Source organism: Apus apus, chromosome 10, assembly GCF_020740795.1.
Source record: "Apus apus isolate bApuApu2 chromosome 10, bApuApu2.pri.cur, whole genome shotgun sequence".
NCBI classification, from domain to species: domain Eukaryota; kingdom Metazoa; phylum Chordata; class Aves; order Apodiformes; family Apodidae; genus Apus; species Apus apus.
This window is the reverse complement of record NC_067291.1, coordinates 15,210,841-15,232,212: the sequence shown is the minus strand read 5'-3', so window position 1 is coordinate 15,232,212 and position 21,372 is coordinate 15,210,841. Positions and strand designations below refer to the sequence as shown.

Genomic DNA, 21,372 nt, shown 5'->3' with positions numbered 1-21,372 from the left:
GAGAGAAGCTTTGTTACAAAGGGGCTTCTACAACCCTGCAGATGCCAAAATCTCTTTGCTGCATATAAGTTTCAGTCCCTCAGGAAGCAAACTGAAGTAAAATGGTCTAGGTAATACATTTTGCAAAACAGAAAATAGCAACGAAAGGCTGGCAAACAGCCAGATGCAATTGGAAATGAACTCAAGGCCTGAGATACATCACGGATCATGTTTGAATAAGGAACATTGTCATGAAAAACAAGCCTGTTTGTTCATGAATAATACAGGACCAAGAGACAGGTCTGAATTTGTCATGTAAATTATTTACTGTAACTATGAAATGGCCACATGTCTAGGCTTGTGGCAGTGTTTGAACCAAGGCCCTTTAAAGACAGAAGGAAAAGATAAAATTGCTTAAGCTAAAGAGGAACTTTGAAGCTCTTGTCCTCATGTGCAGAGGCATGAGTTGGGGACATGACCTCCACTGGGCTGAGCCCTCCATGTTATGGAGCTGAGAAACATCTTGAGGGGGGCTTTTCACCTTGTTCTGCTGGTGAGGTCTGTGATGGCTTTGTCCACGGAGCCCAAACTTGGGACCAGGCCAGCAAAGGCGTCCCAGGTGGTTGAGCCTATCAGCAGGATGGCCAAAACACCAGAAGGCAGTGGTACAGCTCAGCTTTGGAAAGGATGGCCTTCTCCAGAAGTAAAGTTTGGATTTAGGCTTAATGAAATCATAATAATTAATATAGAACAGTGCCTATACAGGATGGAGAGCAGCTCCATGGGATCCAGCTGCAAAAGCCAGTCTGACCTAGCACAGATGAGACAATAGCTCTTAGAAATACAAGACTTTCATGGCCAGCCAACAGCAACTGTTAAAGTAGGACTAAAATCTGCACTGGATGGAGTCTAACAGACATTTCGAAGGATTCTGGATACACCCTCACACACCTTCCCCAGACTGTTCCTACCATCTCATCTCAGCTGGCTTCTTCACAGCGACTTGCAGCACTGTTCTACTGGAGCTGAAGAGAGCTGAGCTGCTCAGGATTTCAACATGGTGTTTTTGTTTGGTTGTTGTTTTTTTTTTTTTTTTAAGCTGTTACTCTATGGAGTGCTTTCAAAAAATCCCAGCAGATCTATAATAAACAAGAGCTACTTTTGAAAGCCACTCGGCATGCTTGTTTAAATAACCCCTCTTACTCTCCAATTGCCTTGTTTTTCTTGGGGTTGTCATAGAGAAGAAGATATTGATGAGTTAGTGGTGTGTCAGGGAGTGCAGATGAGAGTGAAGTCAGTTACTGTGTTCTTGAAAGCATTTATTTTTGACCTATTTCCCCAGTGTGTGTAGCTACTGTGTGTCTCTCTGTTCCTTGATGTCAGTTTGGACATTGGGAAGAGTCTCATCCTGCAGTAGAGGCAGTGCCCAGGGATGGTTAAAGCTGCACAGCCTGGAACTGGAGGAGTATGTGTCATGTTCAATGCATCCTGAGAAAGCAGACACCTTGTAGCAGGGAAGTCAATAGGGTGTTTATTTACACCGAGCTTCTAGAAAGCAAAAAGTCATTTTCAGCTCTCTAAAGAAAGGAGAGGTCTTAGATATCAGATCATTAGATCTGAAGAATGTCCCATCAAAACACAGGCTGTTGTAAACTTTGTTATCTTTTAAGAGAAGTGTCTTACTGAAACCAGCAAGGTCTGTGCTCTCTCCCTCATATGAGAGAGGTGATGAATGAAAGCAGGTGGTAGGTTCCTAGACTGTTTTCACCAGAAATAACCCAAGCTTTTCTTTCTGGTGCATTCCAGCTTTGTTTGCACTTAACTAGGAAACCAGAAAAGAAGAGATAGAAGGTGAATGATGCCAGGCCAGGTTGCCTCAGAGTTTTAACTATCAAAAGGCTTCCTCAGCAGAAGCAGCATTATGAGAAGTCCAAGTCAGTACATATAACATGGATGAAGAGCTATTGACAAACCCCAGCCTTTCCAGAAGGTATAAACACTGTTGAAGACTTTCCTCTAGATATTTTTTCCTGCCTTTGCCAAAACATGCAGCTTTATCCCCGACCCACATAATTCATCTGTCCTTTTCATATACCTCTAACAATTATTCACACTGAAAGGCAAAATTGCCACTAGAATAGTTTTGATTGTAGCAGTTTATTAACTAAAATAGTGATGAACTGACACATCCTTTTGTTGTCTCTCATCTCTGCTATCATACGCCTGCTGTGCTCTAACAATACTTTAAAATTCTAACTTGTTTTGTCTCCCCTGGCTTTTAAATACCTTCACATTCCCATTTGCAGCTTTGTATAGGGAGACATGTGCAAAACCAAATAAACATGCATTTTGCAGGCACCTTCACCTTCTCCTGAATGCAGCCCCCAAAAGCTGCTGCTGTACTTGTTTCTAAAGCCTTAACCCAAGTGATGACAACTCTTAAAAACAACTACAATAATACTAGGGAGCTAATTCTAGTGGTGGCAACAACAGTGCAGGGAAAGGAGGCAGGTAAGGAAGAACCAGCTCAAATGGTATTGGCTGAAAAGATCATTCCAAATATTATTAACCGGATTCTCCTCTGCCATCAAGATCACACCGTGGTATCTCTGGTTCAATGAGAATCAGACCCTGAAAGGTAACAAAATCCTTTCTGTTAACAAGCCCATAAAATAATGACACTTGAAAATCCCAGCGCACCAGACTTTATGACCTGCAGTGAAAACAGATCAGATGTGAGGCAAGGGCAAATAGAGCTTCCTCAAGCCTCATCTTCAGTGTGTTCCTCTGCTGAGTAGGCTTTGGTTTGCAGCTTGGTACCCTCTTCTGCCTCTCCACTTGCATTTGGGGATCAGCAGCATGTTTACACTACTGGGGAAGAAAACCAAAACCCATGCAAACAACAAACCACCTTTTTGTTCAACTGTAGTTCAACAAAGGCTGGGTTGTGTTCTGACTTCTTGCTTCATCCAGAAATGTAGATGTCTTTCAAGTTACTCTGCATCTTTCCAGAGGCACGTAGAAGTTGTGTGGGTGTTATCACTGGATGAGGACTCTTTGCAGTGGGGAATTGATACATGTTCTGAATGGAGAAGATACACTTTGTATACACTCCAGGCTTGCAGGAAAGAGGTCTCCAGGATTTGAGGCAAATGTATTCCTAATTAATCTAAGGGGAATGGTAGCAGTCAGTGTCCTCTAAAGGCTGCCATGACAACATCATCATATCAATAATTCATTTCATTGTTCAGCAGTTCTTTTCTTCTTGCTTGTGAGAAGAGGGCTGGAGAGAGAACAAGTTTAATCCCAGAAACCATCTCTAAGAGAGAAAAGTGGGATGAAGCTCCACTCCAGCCTGAGCACTTCTGAACCTTCTGAACTTCTGGTTGCTGAATTTGCCAGATTTCTGCACTTGCCTGCTGGAAGCAGCCTGAGGAACCCTCTTCATTTTACACTGGTCTTAGGGCACATTCACTCCTCACCGCCATCTCAAGCCCACCTGATAAAAAGATTAGTCTCTGTCCCCTTTTCTCTCCCAACTCTCAGTGGAAATTGTACTAACTTTCTGTGTAATTAAACAATTTTTATTCTTTTTTGGACATCTCCTAAAGGTGAAAATGGGACCTTAGCTGAGCATCATCCCAGGCTAAAGGCTTTTAGTGAAAAAAAGAAATTCCTTCTGTTAAAGGCCTATGGACTTATGGACTAATGGACTTAATGACTAATGGACTAAACAGCCAGAGAGGTGAAAGACAGGCTCTGCTGAAAAGCACCATGACAGCCAGCATGGTCCCTGTGCTGTGCTAATGTTCAAGACAGCCAGTGAGCCCATGGATCTCAAGGAACAAACTACCCTGACCTGCACTTCATCCTCCTCAAGTAGCTTTTCCCTACCTACAAGGCCAGTGAAAACACCAGATTTCTACAGCTACCCTTCACCACTATGGATTTTCATCTCTAAAATAAGTTTGTTCCCACTCAGACCTCTGGATTCTGACAAATACAAGCTACAGCTGGGTAGCCTTTGCAGCCCATGCACAGAGGCAGCAAGGACATGAGCAAGTTCTGCCCCTGAATATGGTGCTCCCAGGCTGAGGGTGAGCCCAGCTCAAACGTGGCTCTGGCAGCATCTTCCCATCCCCTGCTGGGAGCACCGGGGGGAAGGTGCAAAGCTGCAAAAGAGCAGACAGAAAGCCAATTTTAAAATGAACGTTGGCCTTGGACTAACAAGGAAAATGCACCATTGGCTTTGATTGTTAAATACATTAGTTCTTCTCTCAAGGGCTGGATCAATGCAAAAAGGAAACTGAGCAATGGACAACCCTTTACTTGCTTAGCAGTAGGATTTAGCCTCACATTGTCTGGAAAGAGCATAGCTTGCAGTTGGGTGACTGGGTGCTCCTGCAGTTCCTTCCCAGTGCCCATGTCCCAGGTAACTACCAGGCTGGTTACGTACTGAAGTATTGATAAGTGAGGTCTGGACTGGCAAGAAGCATCTGTGACAAATTCCAGAAGGCCCATATGCACTCTTATTTCAAAATAGAACAAAATATTGAATTCCAAAATTTCCACAGAAGTGTAACATTAAGCAGAAAAGATTGCTTGAAGGTAATCAAAACATTTCCTTTTGATAAAAATCCAGATACTTTATTTTATTTCATATGCTGACAGAATTCAAGCTAGAGTTTTCCTTGGGAAAACTCAAAGTGATCCAATTCCAACAAGACACTACGAGCTCGTCAGATCTCTTTTTATGAAATTCCACTGAAATGGAGATATTCCCACAAGACGTCAGCATTTTGAGAAAATGACATTTTTTCCTCATGGGGAATATTCCAATTAGCTGCACTTAAGAATTTGTCTTTTGACTTTGCCCGCACAACTCAAAGGCATTTGTGTGGAAGGACAAGGGCCAAGTCATGTAGGTGCTGAAACCCACCAAGTTATAGAGGAGATGCCTGCCAGAAACAGAGGTTTCTCCTGGTGCTGCTGAAGATTAACTCATGAAACCAAAGCCTTGGTGTGCAACACTTCTGCCAAGCAGGCTGCAAAGATGAGTCATTTTTCTCTCTATTCCATATTTATCAGCCTCTGTCTGGTTATCTTTTGTTTAGGTGACAGGCACTCCTGAGGTCAAAGATTGCTTAGCACTTGGGGCAGTTCTGGCTCATCAGGTGCCAGGGACTAGAGGCATTGCTGCAGCACAGCTCACAGGTAACAGCACCACTTGAGAAGGGGCTGGGCACTTTCCTTCTGCCCTGTACACAGGCAGCCTTACTCCATGTGCACGTGTCCCTGTTACTTGCAAGACAAAGTGTCCTTTGCCATCCAGAAAGCAGTGAGCCCATCTGGGAGCAGTGAACGAGGAGGAATTTAGCTCATTTATGGGAGCAGCAATGACCAATAGTACCACCATAACAAAATGGCAGGTAGCACGGGAACATTTCAAAGGCCTCAAGGTATCTGCCAAAGGCACAGGTGCTCAAGCCCTTTGTCTCAGCATCTGAGGCCCAGGAATATGATTCAGCATGCAGCTGTCAGGAACATGCCTAATGTTTAAAAGTAAGATTTGAAAGAGAAACTTTCAGGCTCCGCTCCTGCTGAAATAACCTCTCCAACCTCATAATCTCATGCTAGCCACATGAGCCAGGACTCATCCCGATGGAGCCAAGAGATGGACAGCAGGAGGCACCAACAGAAGAGCTGTGGATCAGCAGGCAGCTGCCTCTTGCGAAACAACCCCTTTATTTTGGTAACAAGACCTCTAGGGATTTGCAGTGAGGAAAGAGTATTGGTCCAGGGTTGCTCAGGATCAGCTAGGACACAGGCTGCAAACAGGTTGTTGAAGACAGGCAGTTCCTGGTCTTGCAAAGCACAAACCCACGCTCCTGCCTGTTCTGAATTTGTCACAGGAGCAAACAAGAAACCAAAGACGAGGGATAAATACTTAATGTTGCCCTGCTGTAAACAACACAGGATCTGTCTTCCCTGAGTGGCTGAGCAGGGCTCTTCAAACAAGGTTTGTGGTACATGAGTTTCCAGCATTAATGACATGTTTTAACTTTTCAATATTCTCCACTGCTGACCACCAGATTGCTCTTTGCATAAGCCTCACTCCAGTAAACACACATCCCAGGGCATGCTCTGGTTGCAAGCACAGGAACGCCAGAACACAGAACCAAAATGAATCCCTTAAAGCCCTAACAAATACTTCATGCCATTCAACCAGCTCAGGGCCACTATAAAGACCACCTAAGGCTACAGAAGCTGAGCAAAGTTGATGCAGAGCTAAGACCTTCTGCTAAGAACATTCTTGGATACACAACAACATTCTCGGCTCCCCAGACTTCATCACCAATCACAACTTTAGACCAAGTCCATACTCAGAAGACCACAAGCAAGATCACCCCCTCCCTAGGACTAAAGCCACAGCAGCAACACTTACCCAAGGTCCAAGGACAGAAAGGACAAGCATCAGAGAGGGCTGGAGGAGGCAGGTAAACTTACATGCTGTTGGTTTGACCCATGTGTGTCCTTTCTAATTAAAGCAGGGCTCACAGCACAGCCACACACACAGCCCTGCTGCTAATTAGGGAGGGCTGAGCACTGACACATTAACCTCCTAGTCTCAAAACATTAACTTTACCAGGTGTAATATCTTCTAGGTGACATAAAGGTTAATAATCTGCATCCAAACAGAATCCAGCTCAGTAAATACCCAATTAACTGGGCTCCATCAGAGGCAGCAGCAAAACGTGAGGTCTCAGATGGCTGAAGGGAAGCCCCGAAAAGCTGGGGGTGATGAGTGCTGCTGTGCACCCCCACCGTGGGGGACCTGTGAGGAACAGCCAGTGGAGCATGCAGGAGTGATGCCTTCAAAGGGAGTCTTGTGCAAGCTCCTACACCAGCAGCAGCCAGGCTGAGGGAAAGTAATAAACTGAAATAAGTAAAAGATTCTTCAGTATTGACATTTAGCAAAACATTTTTTCCAGCCTTCCTCCTTGCTCCCTCCTTCTCCACTGTTCTTCAAAGCTTCTGTTGTGTGAAAGTGCATTCAAAGCAACAATGGTTGGATTCAAGCTGGATGCAGTAAAATGGAAGGGGTTTTTTCCTAACTTTTCATCTTTGTTTTGCCCTTTGCCTTCCAGAAGAGGGAATTCGAATAGGGAAGGATAAAAAACAACAAACAAGGAATAACTGAATATTCAACTCAGTTTAAATGTAATTGCCTCATTTAGCATCATTTTGTTGAACTTCAGGAGGAAATTACTTTCTTTTCATACAACAGATTGATACATTTAAAAATTTGGATCTAAGAAGTGCTTACTTTTATTCTGACCAACACAGCAGCTAGAACAAGTGGAAATGGGTATCATCACATTCTCACGATGATGCCCCTCTGCTGGCCTGACCCCATGGCACAGGGTGTTTTGATGGAGATGAAGGGAGAAGCCTCTGCAGCTCTCTGAGTAAAAACAGCTGCAGGGGCTCAGGGTGCTCTGCAGGGCTCAGCCACTCCACTGAGCTGTTGCTATTTTAGCTAAAAGCTCTTTATTTTTTCCTCCACAGCTGAACTGACACAAAAAGCATCAGACACATTTGTCATCAATAAGACATCAAGCATTTTTTTCACAACTAATGTTCCCTTTGAGTCTTCCTCCCTCCCTCCTTGTCTTACTGTCTTCCAGGTGTTCAAGTTCCCCCCTCTGCAACCAGCTAAGATGTCCTTGTCTCTCTCTCCTTTTCTACAACCATCAATTAAGCTCCACCTGTCCCCTTTGGAAAATCTGCCTTACCTTCTGTGTCACAACCATGTCTTCATCAGGACCTCTCCTCTGAAGTCACTGCATATGCACAGGAACATGTTCAGCTCTAGTGTCACTTCAACCTCAAACATGGAACATCCAACCTAAACTCTCAGCTTCAATTGACTGAAACTGAAAATATTTTTTGAGAGACATGGCACCAGCCCAAGCTAGGAGAACCAAAGAGATCACCCAGTGAGACAGGAGAAGAATGAAAATAGTGTTTTTAATATCATTTACAGCAAACTTACAGTATGTATTTCACATCACATCTTTCTAAACTGCTCATCTGGAAAATATAAGCTGCAAAAATACAGAACACAGTACTCAAAATATATCGAGCATGTGGTTTCTCTTTCTTATTTTTTTCCTTTTTTTTTTTTTTTTTAATCAATTGTACAGTGAAACATTTCCTTTTCCAAACCAGGTTTTGGTTTATTTTTGAAGTGTTGCTAAACATCTGCAAAATTATCAGCAGGCAAACCAGCACACTCCAAACACCTTTCTGAGGACCACTTTCCTTTGGGCACTGTAGGAAAAGACCAGCCTGCAGCTGAGGCAGGGGCAGAAGCACCAGATCCCATGAATGCTGCTACAGACCATCTCCTGAATACCCTTCTTCACATACAACCACCCACCAGCTGCAAACACTTGCCAGAGAAGTCCTGAGCCTCTGAAGCCTGGAAAAACTCTCACCAACCCAGTTAAGAGTTGCAGGGCACATGGTGGATATGCCTCACTGAAATGCATTAATTCTGTTATTACACCATGGAGAAATACGAGCATGGAGAAGGGAGTGGGTTAAGGAACAAAGTACCTTCCTACTAGTCTTATTAGCCAAAGAAAAAGCCCCTCGATGTTTGCCAGAGCCAGAGCGGGGTCCGCTGGTTGAGCTAAGGGCAGGAGAACTTTCCCAGTCTGCTTTGAATTTTAACCTCTCAAGTTTGCTCAGCTGCAGCCGCTGCTATGGGATCTCAAGGGTGGAGAATAACCAGGCTACAGAGGCAAGGCATATGCTCCTGATCAACCTCTGCATCAGGAAAACAAGCAAAGAAAAATCAGCCAAACTAAAACTTTGCTTTTCCTCCACCATGAATGAAGCATGGCCCAGGACTGGCTGGGCAGCACTGTCCATTCTGCTCACAAACCATGTCAATCCAAGAGCTGCTCTCCTCCTGCCACCACTCCCTCCACTCTGCCTGGTTTTTACATGGTACTCATATCTCATCTGTACTGAGCAAAAGGAGTTTTAAAATAGTCTTACTGCAAATTTCCCATCTACTGCCATTTATGCATTTCTAGCTCACACAACCCCAAATGTCCCCATCCCTGGAATATGATGTACCTACATACAGCAGGGAAAAAAGAAACATTTCTGCAGACTGCATTTGACTGGTATCAAAATCCTAATGAACACCACATTTATTGTACTTTATTTACATGGTAATCACGTAGAATATAATACAATACAGCGTTCCATTTGCAGTGGTAGGCACTATGGGTTTTAAAAGGTCACAGCTCTTCCCCTGCTCCCATCCCCACCCCTCCCCCCTACAGACATATTACCAAAGCAAGCCAAGAGCTCCCTTTTGCATTGTCCCAGCTCTGCTGCACCTCTCCACTGAACCCTGCTCTGAGATGGCTCCTTCCCAAACATAGATGATGGGAGACACTCTCGTGCCAACATGGATACTCCCCAGCTTTGGTGGTTGTAGACCATTGGCAACCCTTAACATCTGTGTAGCCTCATCACACTATGAAGGCAACCTGGGGCTGTAGGCAAACTATACCCACTGAAGACAGCTTGTAGGCCACCTGTTTTAATCCCACTGCATGTAAGACTTCAGGAAAACAGCTGTGAGACTTCAAGAGGGATCATTCTCCTCCGATCAGGCTGAAAGCGTCGCAGGCAAAGAACAGGGGTAATTTCTTCCTTTCAAGTTCACACAGTTCGAGTTGTGAGGCACCGAAAACATCACACTGAGATGCAATTTACATTGAGGTGTAAATGCTCTGGTGTTTGTGCAATGCCACACAGCAAAAGAAAAGGGGTTTGGAGATATGTGGCAGGCAGAGATGACTTTTGCTGTCCTACCAACTGGCAATTCAATCAGGAAGAAGGAAGGTATGTTAGGACACATGTGACTCTGATTCCCGAGAGATTTTTGCTGCTGAGCTAAGAGCTGTGCAAACATTGCAAATAAAATTTGCACCACCTGCTTCACCTTAAAACCAATTTGGCTTTGTCTGAGTTCATAACCTTCTCATGTTTGCTCTTGGTAATTACTCAAATGAATGCATTAGGTGGTAGGAACACTGGGAGAGACTGAGAATTTCAAGCATCTGTGAGAGAATATTCCTGGAAAGTGAATTATGAATGGGAAGCCAGGCCCTTTGGCTGTTCTGGAGCAGTGTTTGTCCAGTGGCACTTTGCCCACTGGCATTGAGCAAGGAACCTCTTACTCAATCCCTAATTACATACTTTTGAACTAAGTATTTGTACCGATGAGAAAATTCCAGCCTAGGGAACTCAGGGAGCAGAAATATCCCTCATGGTTTCCATGGCCAGTCAGAACAAACCAACACACATGAATTATAACAAAGCTTTTCCAAACCCTCCAGACCACAGATGACATGCAGAAACAACCTTGCAAATACACTGGAGGCATTTTCTTGGTTTTCTCAGCAATTTGCAAGGAAGAAACAAAAGGGAAAATTTATTTATGAAGTTGCTATAAATTATTTGCTGAGTTGGACTTGATAAGTTCCTTATTGCTTTCTGCCATTTGCAGACACCAACTGTGTATAGAGCAAGCACAGCACTACAACCTGTCAGGGTATTGCTAATCTTTTCCTTCCTCGGGTGTGACACTCTGCTCTGCCACACTTAATCTGAAGTAAGTGGGGAAACATCACAAACTCATAGTATCCCAAAGACCCCATCCCTGGAGTCACTCCATTCATCAAGGAGAGACCCAAGCAAAGTTTTGTCAAGAGAAACAGCACGTACATTGTGCACAATCCTATGGTCCCACTCTTGCAGCCAAATTAATGGAATCCTCTGTCCATGTGGCTTCTCTTGAATCCCGTGTCCTCTCAGGACAGAGAGATGTTCACAGTCAAGCAGCTGTGACAAGACTGAAGCTGAAAGAAAAGCACTCCGTTCATACTGTCAGAGAAAACACAGGTATTGCTCCTGAGGAGACAGAGCCTCCTTCTGCTCCACTGGATTCAGGGAACAGACAATGCCCTAAGATTTTACTTGACATTGCTAGTTAATGAAGAAGAACCTAATACCTAAGAACTGCTGAAAGGCCATTTTTCAGTGAAGCAATTATATTAAGACTCAGATTGGCTAGAAATTAATAGCAATTATAGAAAACATCATTTGCAGCCTAAAATCAATAGATTTAGTGTATAAAAGCAGAACAAACTATAATATTTTGAGCCTGTGTAATACAAAGTGAGACCTACTGGCATCCCAGGCAAATTTAAACACCAGTCAACAACCCCAAACACCTCACATTGACTTGGTAAAGCCAAGCTGTGCTTTGCCATTGGGAGGAAGGAAGAACCATGGCTGGAGAAACGAAGCTGATGGTCAGTTTGGACGAAATGTCCACAAACCACAGGGCTCAGGGAGGTAGGGCTGGTAGGTCCATCCAGCAGCACTGAAGGGTGGAAAATACTTACAGGGACTCTTGGAGGCTCAGCCACAATGCCCTGGTTGTTCCTTTCCTTCTTGGCTCAAATCTCAACAATCAGGTAACCAAAGCTGAGCCTGGCTCATGCCAAAGGCTCCCATCACACCATAACCTGTCTTAATAATCTGCTGCCTATATTCACACCACTTGTATCTTGGCTGCCTTGTGGGGACAGGACAGGGTCATGTTGGAAGGAAAGGAGACAATTCAGTCTCATGGAGTCGCTGCCAACACAAAAGGCAAGTCACAGCAGCAGCATGGGATGTTAGGAGAGGTGAACTCAGATTTAGGAAAGAAAAGCAAAAACTCCTAAAGCAAAAGAGAACAGGTCAGTATTATTGCTTATATCCAGGGATGCTCTGCCCTACACACAGGAAGCCTGTGAACTTTGCAGACATTAAGCAGATCTAGAAATCAACAACAAACCTGCTTGCCTCTGCAAAAATAGTTCATGAGAAATTAGGTGGATATATGAGTGTGGCTGTGTCTAAAGGCAGAGTGAGAATAAGTCTGGAAACCCTTGTGAATAAAGGAACAAAGCTGTTCTCACTTCAGTCCAGTGAAGCATTTGCATGTCTTTCATGCTGACAGTTCCCCATGTCGCCTGCCAAGAATAAACCAAACATCACACCAAGACTGTCCAAGTCTGCAGAAAATACTGAGCCCAACACATCCAGATGTGAGGAACTCTCACATGGCAGCAACAGCCATGCCTGACACAGGGGCTAAATCTTCAACTGTGCCTGTAGCCTTCAGGTTGTCTGGAGCAGAATGAATCTGCTGGTTACAGGTGGAGTCACCTTTCTGTCTCCCAAGACCTTGTTTACTGAGAAAAAAAACATGTCTCTGACTGAGACACGAAGGCAAAGCTGAAGTAAATTGCCTCCAGTAGGTCTTTGATGAACACAAAACTCTGATGGGGACAGGAAAGACTCCAAATCTCCTTCGTGCCCTTATTTTTAATTTTTTTTCTTTTCAAGTAGAAAATGCCAATGCATCTCAGCCATTTGGAAATACTCCAATCACTTTCCAAATGTCTGCAGGCCATCAGTTCAGTTCCGAAGCATTTTGAAGCACAGCTAACTCAGCTAATTGAAGATAATTCCTCTCTGCATCTTTCCTTTTTCACCTTCCCAGCAAGGTGAGACCCAACTGAGATTAATAATAGCAGCACTAAGTAGTTCAGTGCATTTTGCAGGGGTATGGCAGCATGAGGCCCTCTTAGTTGGATTCCTAAAGAATGGCAGGTTGTCTAGATGATTCAAATTATGGCCTTTTTGGTCCCACTATACATCCAAGATGTGCTGGGCTAAGTCAGAGAAATGCAGGATTTCAACACATATAAAAAGAAGGACCTGAAAATGCATCCTCTTGTTCAACAAAGATGCAAAGAAACCGATGGGAAAGAATCTAGTGTTATCTGCACCAATTTTAGATTGGGGTCCCCTTCTGAATCCACTGAGGCTATGCCGAGGTGGGATCTGTGCAAGGGAAAGGAAACCCCAACCTGAAGTCATGCAAGGCAACTGGACAATCCCACAGAGACTGTTAAATCCCAAGTAGTTTGTATCTCCACCATCCCATTCCTTAGCAGACAGCCATGCAGGGAACACAGTGCTTGGAAATGTCAAAAGAACATTTCTGCTGAGACTGAGGTCTCAACAAACCCCTGAATTTCAATGCCTCTGATATATGGAGAAAAAAATTCCAACGTTGGCTCTGGCTAGCACAGCTCAGACCATGCCCCTGCTTCTGTTCCCAGGAATGGGCATTTTTCTGACTCCATCCTTGCTCTTCAGTTTCCTGCACAGTTAAGGCAGCAGCGGGATGGAAGTGAAGTGCTGACAGGCCAAGGCCCAGGCTGCAATTTGGGAAGAGGAAGGATGTCTGAGACTCTTCATTTGTTATTCTACAAGAAAAATTGGGTTGCAGGCAAAACTGGCTAGTGGCTTTGAAATCAGAATAAACAAAGAGCCTGCTGGGATGGATGAAGGTTTTGGTCTGTGTGTTTCCTTTAAACTAAAGCTCTGTTCTTGAATCTGTACCAAAGCACTGACAGTGAAGCCCTTCATGATGAAGGCATCTGATGCACCCTTAAAAAGAAAATAAAAAAGAGTGGGATGTGGGGAGAGCTCTTCAAAAGTCGCATTATCAAAAGAAATAAACCAGCAATCATGCAGGGATTTTAAGTTACAGCTTAAAAATCATATAAGTGACCCCATTCAACTCTATCTCCCATACATAGCAAGAGAAGAGATTAAATAATAAAAAAAAGAAGTTCCTGGAATCCTGTTTCTATAACTCTGGTCAAAGGGGATTTTTAACTGTACTGACAAACCACAGCTCTCCAACACTGGGAGTTTGTTTTGCATCATGTCAGTATGCTATTGTCCTTCACCTTGGACTTTAGAAGGAGAAAAAAAAAAAAAAGAAATTGTGCAAGAGGTTACAGAACTTCAAGCAACCAGGCTTTTAGAAAGGTTCTATTCTGGGACATTTGTGTTCAAGTCTGAATGTGTGTGTATAGTATAAAATTATCAGCTAACATTTGAAAAGACAGCAGTCTAAGTAATAAATTTTCAGAATGAAGAGAACTGTACAGAATGATTTCAAAGGCTTATACTTGACAATTATACATATTTTATGAGACAGTTATGCACCCTGTGCCTTTTTAAAATTCGCTGTTTTATGGATGCAGTATCTCTTGTTTTAGCAGACAGGATATACTAAACCAATCTACTGGTCTAAAAAGCATCATTTACCACCCAACACAACAATGGCACTGCATAGCTTAATAACTTCTTTTTTTTTTTTTCTTAAACTCCTTCATTAATCAAGTGATTCTGAGCATGCCTGCAAAACAAGAATCAAATATATGCAGTTACAATATTTGTCAAGTATTTGGCACAGTGGAGTTTATTTGATACACTTTTTTTTTTCTCTTTTTTGCCCTTATTGTTGCTGAACATATAATGCTGTGCATAAATTACAAACACATATGTAAAGTCAGTCAAGTGGAAGCAGTTTGATATCCCACACCCATGTTTCAATGCCTACATAAGAGTAAAGTCTGCTAAAAAGGTGTTGAACATGAGTGACAAGTTATCAACCCTCTGCAATTGCGCCAGCCCTGGGGTGTCCACTGCCAGCAATGGACAAGGGGAAGATCAGCCCCTCTGCCAGCTGCATGGAAGTGACGTCCAGCATTTGATTCAACATGCCAGGTTACTTCTCTAAACATCTGCAAGTTCACAACAGCTTCAAAATACAAACAAAAAAAGGAGATTTTTGATTATGTTGCTAACCCTTCAAACCCTTCTGACATTTAGTCCATCGGAAACGGGTCTGGTTCTCAGGTAAAACTCATCAAACACAACCAATTTGTATTGCTTCCCAGCAGGAATGTTTTGGAAAAGAAAAATATGCATGCAAAATAAGCCTGACCCAATGCTTCTTGAAATCAGATGAAAGCTTCTCCATTAGTTTAGCAGGCATAGATAAGACTGCATTGCAAAAACAAAGCCAGATCTGCTCCTGCATGGATACTTCTTGAGCATCTGAATGAAAATTTCAGAGGTGCTCAATGCTGGTCACTCTCTGCTCCCATAACCCAGCCTTCTGCAGGAATATTATTTGCACATCTAAAGGCAAAACATGGCCTCCAGGAGGGGAGATTATTCCACCTTCCTCACATGGCTTCCACTGAAGTGAGTAGAATTTCCGAGGTGAAAAAAAAAACAATAAAAAAAAATCAATTGTAAGGGTTGCAGGATTAAGGTCAGTATTCCTTTCATCTTGTACACACACACACGCACACACACACACTTTAAAGAAAACATCCACCACACAATTTCTAGATTGCAAATTATATATATATATCTTTAAAAACTGGAGAGAACATAAACAGCCTCCTTGTATGTCTATATATATATATATGTATTCACTGAGTCACATAGAATATGAAAAATCTCTATTATGTAAATCTTCATATGATCTATAATTCTCCAACTGACAACTGTTTTTATAGAGACACAGTGCATTCGTTCTCTTTTTTAAAAACATATTATGTGTCTTCATTGGCTTGGTAGCATATTAGAATGAAGGCGAATGGATAAAAAAAGCAGAGGATTAAAGAAACCCCTTGAGTCACATTGTGTTTGGGTGAATTAAACAGGATCCTTCCCCAAACTAGCATAAATAAATCCTCCCCATGGAAAACTGTCAGCGATTTAAGGGTTAACACAGATTTGAAAATAAGTTAAAAAAAAAATAATCTTATTAGAGGATTACACAGACAGGTATTTGGAATTCATCCCCCTTTAAAAATGACAGCACGTTTGGCAAGTGTGAGCAAATGTCTTGAACTTTACTGGGTTTGAGAGATCTGAGCACAGCTATTCGCAGACAAGCATGAAGCTGCAATCTGCGAACACGCCTCGGCTGGAAGGACTCGGACACCCTGACAGCACCGCGCGCCACCTGGAAGGCTTCCAGCAGCTTTCAAGGTATCTGCCATGGACTCGTGGCTGGTGATAAGTGTGACTGGTGGAACAACTCCAGCACCACTCCCTCTTTGCCATCACAAAGTGCAGGGGGTTCGAGCAGCACCCATGCTGCAGGGCTCCACATACCCCTGGGACCCTGTCTGCGTTGCTGTTACCACCTCACTTCCCCTGTGCCTCCTGCCCAAGCCTGCCCATTTGCCAAGCTCTCTGAAAAACCTCTGCGGGTGTCCTCCTTGGAAGCTCGTGCTGTCACCAAAGGAGCTGGTACCCAGCCACAGCAGCTCCCTCCTTTCTCCAGCACCCTGCAGGATTTCACAAGTGATCCCGTTAGAAGATGCTGTTCTCAAGAATCCTGGCTGGGTCTGACTTTGAGAAAAAGACAAAAGTTTCCTGTGTTGCCGTTGTTGTTTTGCAGTTGTGTTTCTTCACTCTCACGCTCTTCTGTTTTTTTATTAAAAAGGACCCTTGTATTATTAATACAGTTCACCCCTCCACAGTCACTATAAAACAGACTCCATATTTTCACACCACTCATGATCTTCAAGGTTATAGATAAATTTTGTCCTATGTGATTGATTTGGGGGCACTGAGTCCCGCCCCAGATTGTCTAGGGTGAGAGTAGAGGCAAAAAACTCACTAGTGCTGAGACCACCTTCGTGGTTCTTGATGTATCTTTTATAGTTTTTCCTCAAGCACTGCCAGGTGGTTGTATATAAGATGAATGCAAAAGACTTGAGGGCTATAGCAATGCTGACATACAGGTATCTATAGACCACGTTGTCGTACAGCGCGCAGGCTCCTTGCTCGCCACAGAACGTGCTCCAGAACAGACAGGTGGAGTCAATTCCAGCCCCAAAGATCAGTGGAGGTGGGATAAAACCTGTCAAAATAAGAGAGACAAATCATGCTTTTATGATCCTTATGATAAAGAGAGAAGACGTGATTGCCCTGAATAGAGAGGGCACTTTATCAAGGTTAATGGTCCCAGCTGCAGCCTGTGCTTCTAATTTTTAAGTTCTAAATCAACCTAAACAAAGTCTGTGGGTGAGTTTTTAGCTTGGACTCTGCATCTATGGAAGACTCCTGCTGATATCAATATGCAGGGATGATTTTACTCAAGTTAAAGTGGCTTTTATTAAGCTTCTTGTCTGTCTAATGAGACTAATGAGTGGAGGGGTAAATGAAAGAGGAGGACAGCCTTGCTGTTTTCTCTCTTTAGATACCGGAAATTCTCCACTCTGGGGTGTTCACCTGAAGGATGTCATAGGACTCCAGTTCAGTCTGAAATCAGCTGGGGCACTGAGGTCTAGGTTTGGACTTTTCCCTGACACAGGAGAAGGCCTCCTCTGGGTCTATGGAAAAGAAACAATGGTCTCTAATAGATACCAAAGATTAAATCTGAAAAGAAGGAAAAAATTCTGTGCACCATAAAATGAAATATAACAGCAGGATTCTCCCACAGCCACTGCAGTTAACTACTGATAAGTGCTTCTCAATCATAGTTTGCAGCAGAGCTGCAATCTTACAGCAAAGTAATCACTCCAATCTAATTTAACTAATAAAGGCAAGGTTTTTCTTCTCTACTTTTCCCCATCCTACATTGTAGAGGTCGCCTGTTTCACATTACCCTAACAGTAGCTAGGACATTCACTTTCCAGCTTTGCACTCTCCAGCCAGCACACATGCACCAAGAGTGGATTCAGAAGAAAATGTGGATGTTCTACACATGGAAAACCATTTCTTTTCCTTCTGCTACATTTATGGGGGAGGGCTGGAAGTGGATAAACCCTGGAAAAAACCCTGATTGATAAAATCATTACTGTAGGTTAAGAGAGCAAGCACAGGAGAGCATCATATCTATAAAACACAATAGCAGGTAGGCACAACATACCCCTGACAGTATCACTCCATTCACAGGGGCTGTGATGCCTGAGACTCTATAAATACATGTGTAACCAAACAGGCACAAGGTCTGCAGTTTCTAGATGGAAAAGTGTTTAATCTTGGATTCAGTTTCATCATTAACCTGGATTTCCAGGCTTAAAAAAGGTATCTTCCTTCAGCTTGTCACGAACAAAGTAGTGACATTCATGACATGTATCCTAAGACTACAAATAAATTAGTTGTCTTCACTGTTCCCTGTGGTAGCTGAGATGTCTTTATTTTATTTTGCCAGTGACTAGAGCTCTGCAGATTTTGTCTGCTCTTCCTTATATATTAATAAATGCAGGTGTTAAGAAAGGCTATATGGGCTTTTGGTACTCATTTTAACCAGGCATTAATAGCACAAATGTAGCAAATAAAAACAGATGATACAAAAGCAAGACAATTTTTTCATTAGAAACCCTAGTTTCAGTCACCACACCTGAAAACCTGGTTTTGTTCTGGAAAAAATGTCAGCGCCAGCTCCCTATTTGTCATTTAAAATGACTGGAAATTCCAGACTGGGCTGGTTCTGCTTCTAAGTAAAAAGATGTTTTTTCTGTTGAAACCTGTGGACAATCACACATTCAACCTGGAATTTAAAACCAAGGAAAAAGACTGTGCTGCTGAATGCAGTTTGTGTGCCCAGTGCTGCACTGGTTCTGGATGCCACCTCAGGGGTAACATCCAGACATGGCACTGACCAAGGAGACAGGAGCAGAACACTTTTTGGAATAAATGAAAACTGCATTAAAATCACAATTTTGAGGTGTGAGACCCTCCCTACTCATTGATATAAAGCTTTGGAGATGCATAGGCTGAACTTCAGAGAGAGCTATCATCCCCATCTGCTGGCTTCAGCTGGCTTTCCAGGCTTTCAACATAATTTGTCCTGGAAATTGCTCTGCATAAACACCTGAGGAAGTACCTGCTTCATTGAACTCCAAAGCTACACCTATGTGAATGCAGGCATGGATGTGGAAAACGTAAAGAAAAATATATTAAAACCTTTTAGCAACCAGTGTTTCAGGTGATCTTTACAAAAGGAGAGGAGAAGGGATTCAGAGGAATGACTCAGTGCCTAAACCCTCTGTGACATGGGAGTTAAGGGGTTGCACTGCAGATTGGAAAGTCCTTCTTGGAGAAAAACACAGTGGTTTTGTCACATTGGAATAAGAGAGAAAAACAACATGGACTTGTAGGAAAAACAAAAGCATGTGCCCTGGTAAGCAGAGTGTGCTAGGATGCACAGTGAACACCATCCAGAATGGATGCATCCAGGATCCAAAACTCTTTGCCATTCCAGACATTTCCATTCCAAACCTTTGGCTCCAACAGCATTTCTTTACACTCTTCTCTGAGAAACTGCAGCAACACTTTTATATGAAGACACTGTTACACTGCCCTCTCACAGCAGAATTCCTGTGGAATGAGATAATATATCCAGGAGGATACCAGGAGAGTTCCGTCGAGTTTCATGTTATTACAGTGAATATTAAAGAGATTCAATCATGTTTTACTTCTTACAGCAAAGTGTTGCAAAAATTTCAGGTATATATATATATTTCATTGCAGAAACTGTAGGGCTGTAAAAAAAAAGCTGCTTCTGTCTTACTGAAATCTATTAGCTAAGATTGCACCTCCGGGTCTCACACCTCCTATATTTAATGCTCTCCTTTGGTTCAAGAAGCAGCTATTATCACTCTCTTAAGTCAAAGCTTAAAGGTGAATAGAAAAGCTTTTAAAATAAATCAGTAGAGCCAAACCAAAGGTTGTTAAAGGGAAGATTTGGATACCCTTGCTCTTATTGAAAAGTACCTTTCTCTTAATTTTCTGTGGGTTCAAGCTGCATTGCTGACATGCTTCAGGATGTATTGTCTTTTTTCATGGGAATTCCTTAGTGACAGAACAACATATAAAGATTTGAGTTTAAATTCTTACTATGGCTTCTTTATTTAGAGGATATAAAACAAACCTATTCAAGTTAAGCATACATGTCTGAGCCTGGTTTTGAAGACATCCAAGATGCTGCCATCTCAGGAGGCTTCTCTCTTTTGTAAGGAAAAGAGAGATAATCTCCCCCATTTGGTACTTCATTTAGAAACAACAGCTCATAGCCCTCCTCCTTGCACACTTGACTGCTGACACTCTGCATTTAGCCAGCAGAGCTGAACACAGGCCAAAACCAAAGAGCAGCCCCAACAGCTGAAGAAAATGCTTGAACCAGAGCTCACCCAAGCCAACTCAGAAGCTCCCCTTCGAGCTGTGTGAGCTCTGGATAAGATTACTCAAAGGAGCTCTGTGACTGTAGCTACTTCACCAAAAGCAATAGAAATCTAATTGGCTTTACTGTCAACTGGTGTGGGACCACCATTTCCTACTGGGCTAATGGGGAATAGGATGTCACCAAAAAAAAGTGAATGAAGACACTTATTAAAAGCAATGTATGGCACCTTGGGATTTTTGGTCCCTTAATTCCCACTGCCTTATTGCAACCTAGGAGATGGCATTTGCCTCTTCAGCTCACTCCTTTGAGATTTGGGAAGGTAAATAAGTAAATTCCACCCCCACAACACACAGAAATATTGTGCATGAGATGGACCCACACAATGACAGATCAGAGAGGATTTTTTCCTGAATCATGATGAATGAGCTGAAATGTAGGAGCTTTAAAATAAGAGCCATCTCTTCAAAAGGGGAAAAAACCCTCCACCCAGAAACAAGAAGCAGGAGAGTAACAGTCCAGTGTAGACATTTAATTCATATATAAAAAGCACATACTGTTCCAGAGGAAGAGCCAAATGCATTTTAATGAGATATTCATCCACAGGAGGATACAAGGAGTTGGGCTGTCTCATTCCACAGTTTCCCTTTCCAAGAGACCCACAGGAAGTGACAAGCACACCATGTACATGCAGGTCCTGTCCCTCATCTGAGGATGAAAACACATATCCCTCTCCTTTGGCAAGCTGCTATACAACAGTAATTTTGTAAAGCTGGTGACATGTTAATAACAGCTATAGAAGAATAACTGGTTGTGTGGGACCATGGCAGAAACAGACATTTCTCATGCAACACTGCATTTTCTTCCATTTGCACAATTCATATGGCAGGAAAAGTGCCTTCAGCAGCCTCCTCCATAGAGAGGGCTTGGACCCCGTTGCCTCAAAACCCAATCATTACAAGAGAGTAGACATCAACTTTTGCATGCTAAAAATACAGTTTTCTGTGAGGGAGGAAAGGTTGGGAGAGAAGGACATGAAATTTTGGTACATACCTAGCAAACGAAGAAGCAGGAAAAGCACCCCCAAAGCGTAAGACTTGAGTTCAGGGCTCACGGTTCTACAGGGAGGAGGGAAGGAGAAAGTGAAATTGATTCTTGTTGTTCTGCTTTGATTAACACACCCTGTAGCTATTCTGTGCTGTCAGCCAAGATGCCACCACCACCTCTTCTAA

At 42.9% G+C, this 21,372-nt stretch overlaps 1 protein-coding gene across 1 annotated transcript in view; it reads right to left on the bottom strand.

Annotated features, from left to right (window-relative positions):
- Positions 1-8,029: 8,029 nt before the first annotated feature.
- The window catches only part of SLCO3A1 (solute carrier organic anion transporter family member 3A1), a 139,401-nt gene continuing 126,058 nt past the window's right edge, over positions 8,030-21,372 (bottom strand). Inside the window, exons 9-10 of the mRNA XM_051628579.1 lie at positions 21,194-21,258; positions 8,030-16,873 (exon numbers count right to left, since the gene is read on the bottom strand). Of these exons, the coding sequence (XP_051484539.1) occupies positions 16,494-16,873; positions 21,194-21,258 (445 nt within the window). The 3' untranslated portion in view covers positions 8,030-16,493. The remainder of the gene's footprint in view (positions 16,874-21,193; positions 21,259-21,372) is intronic.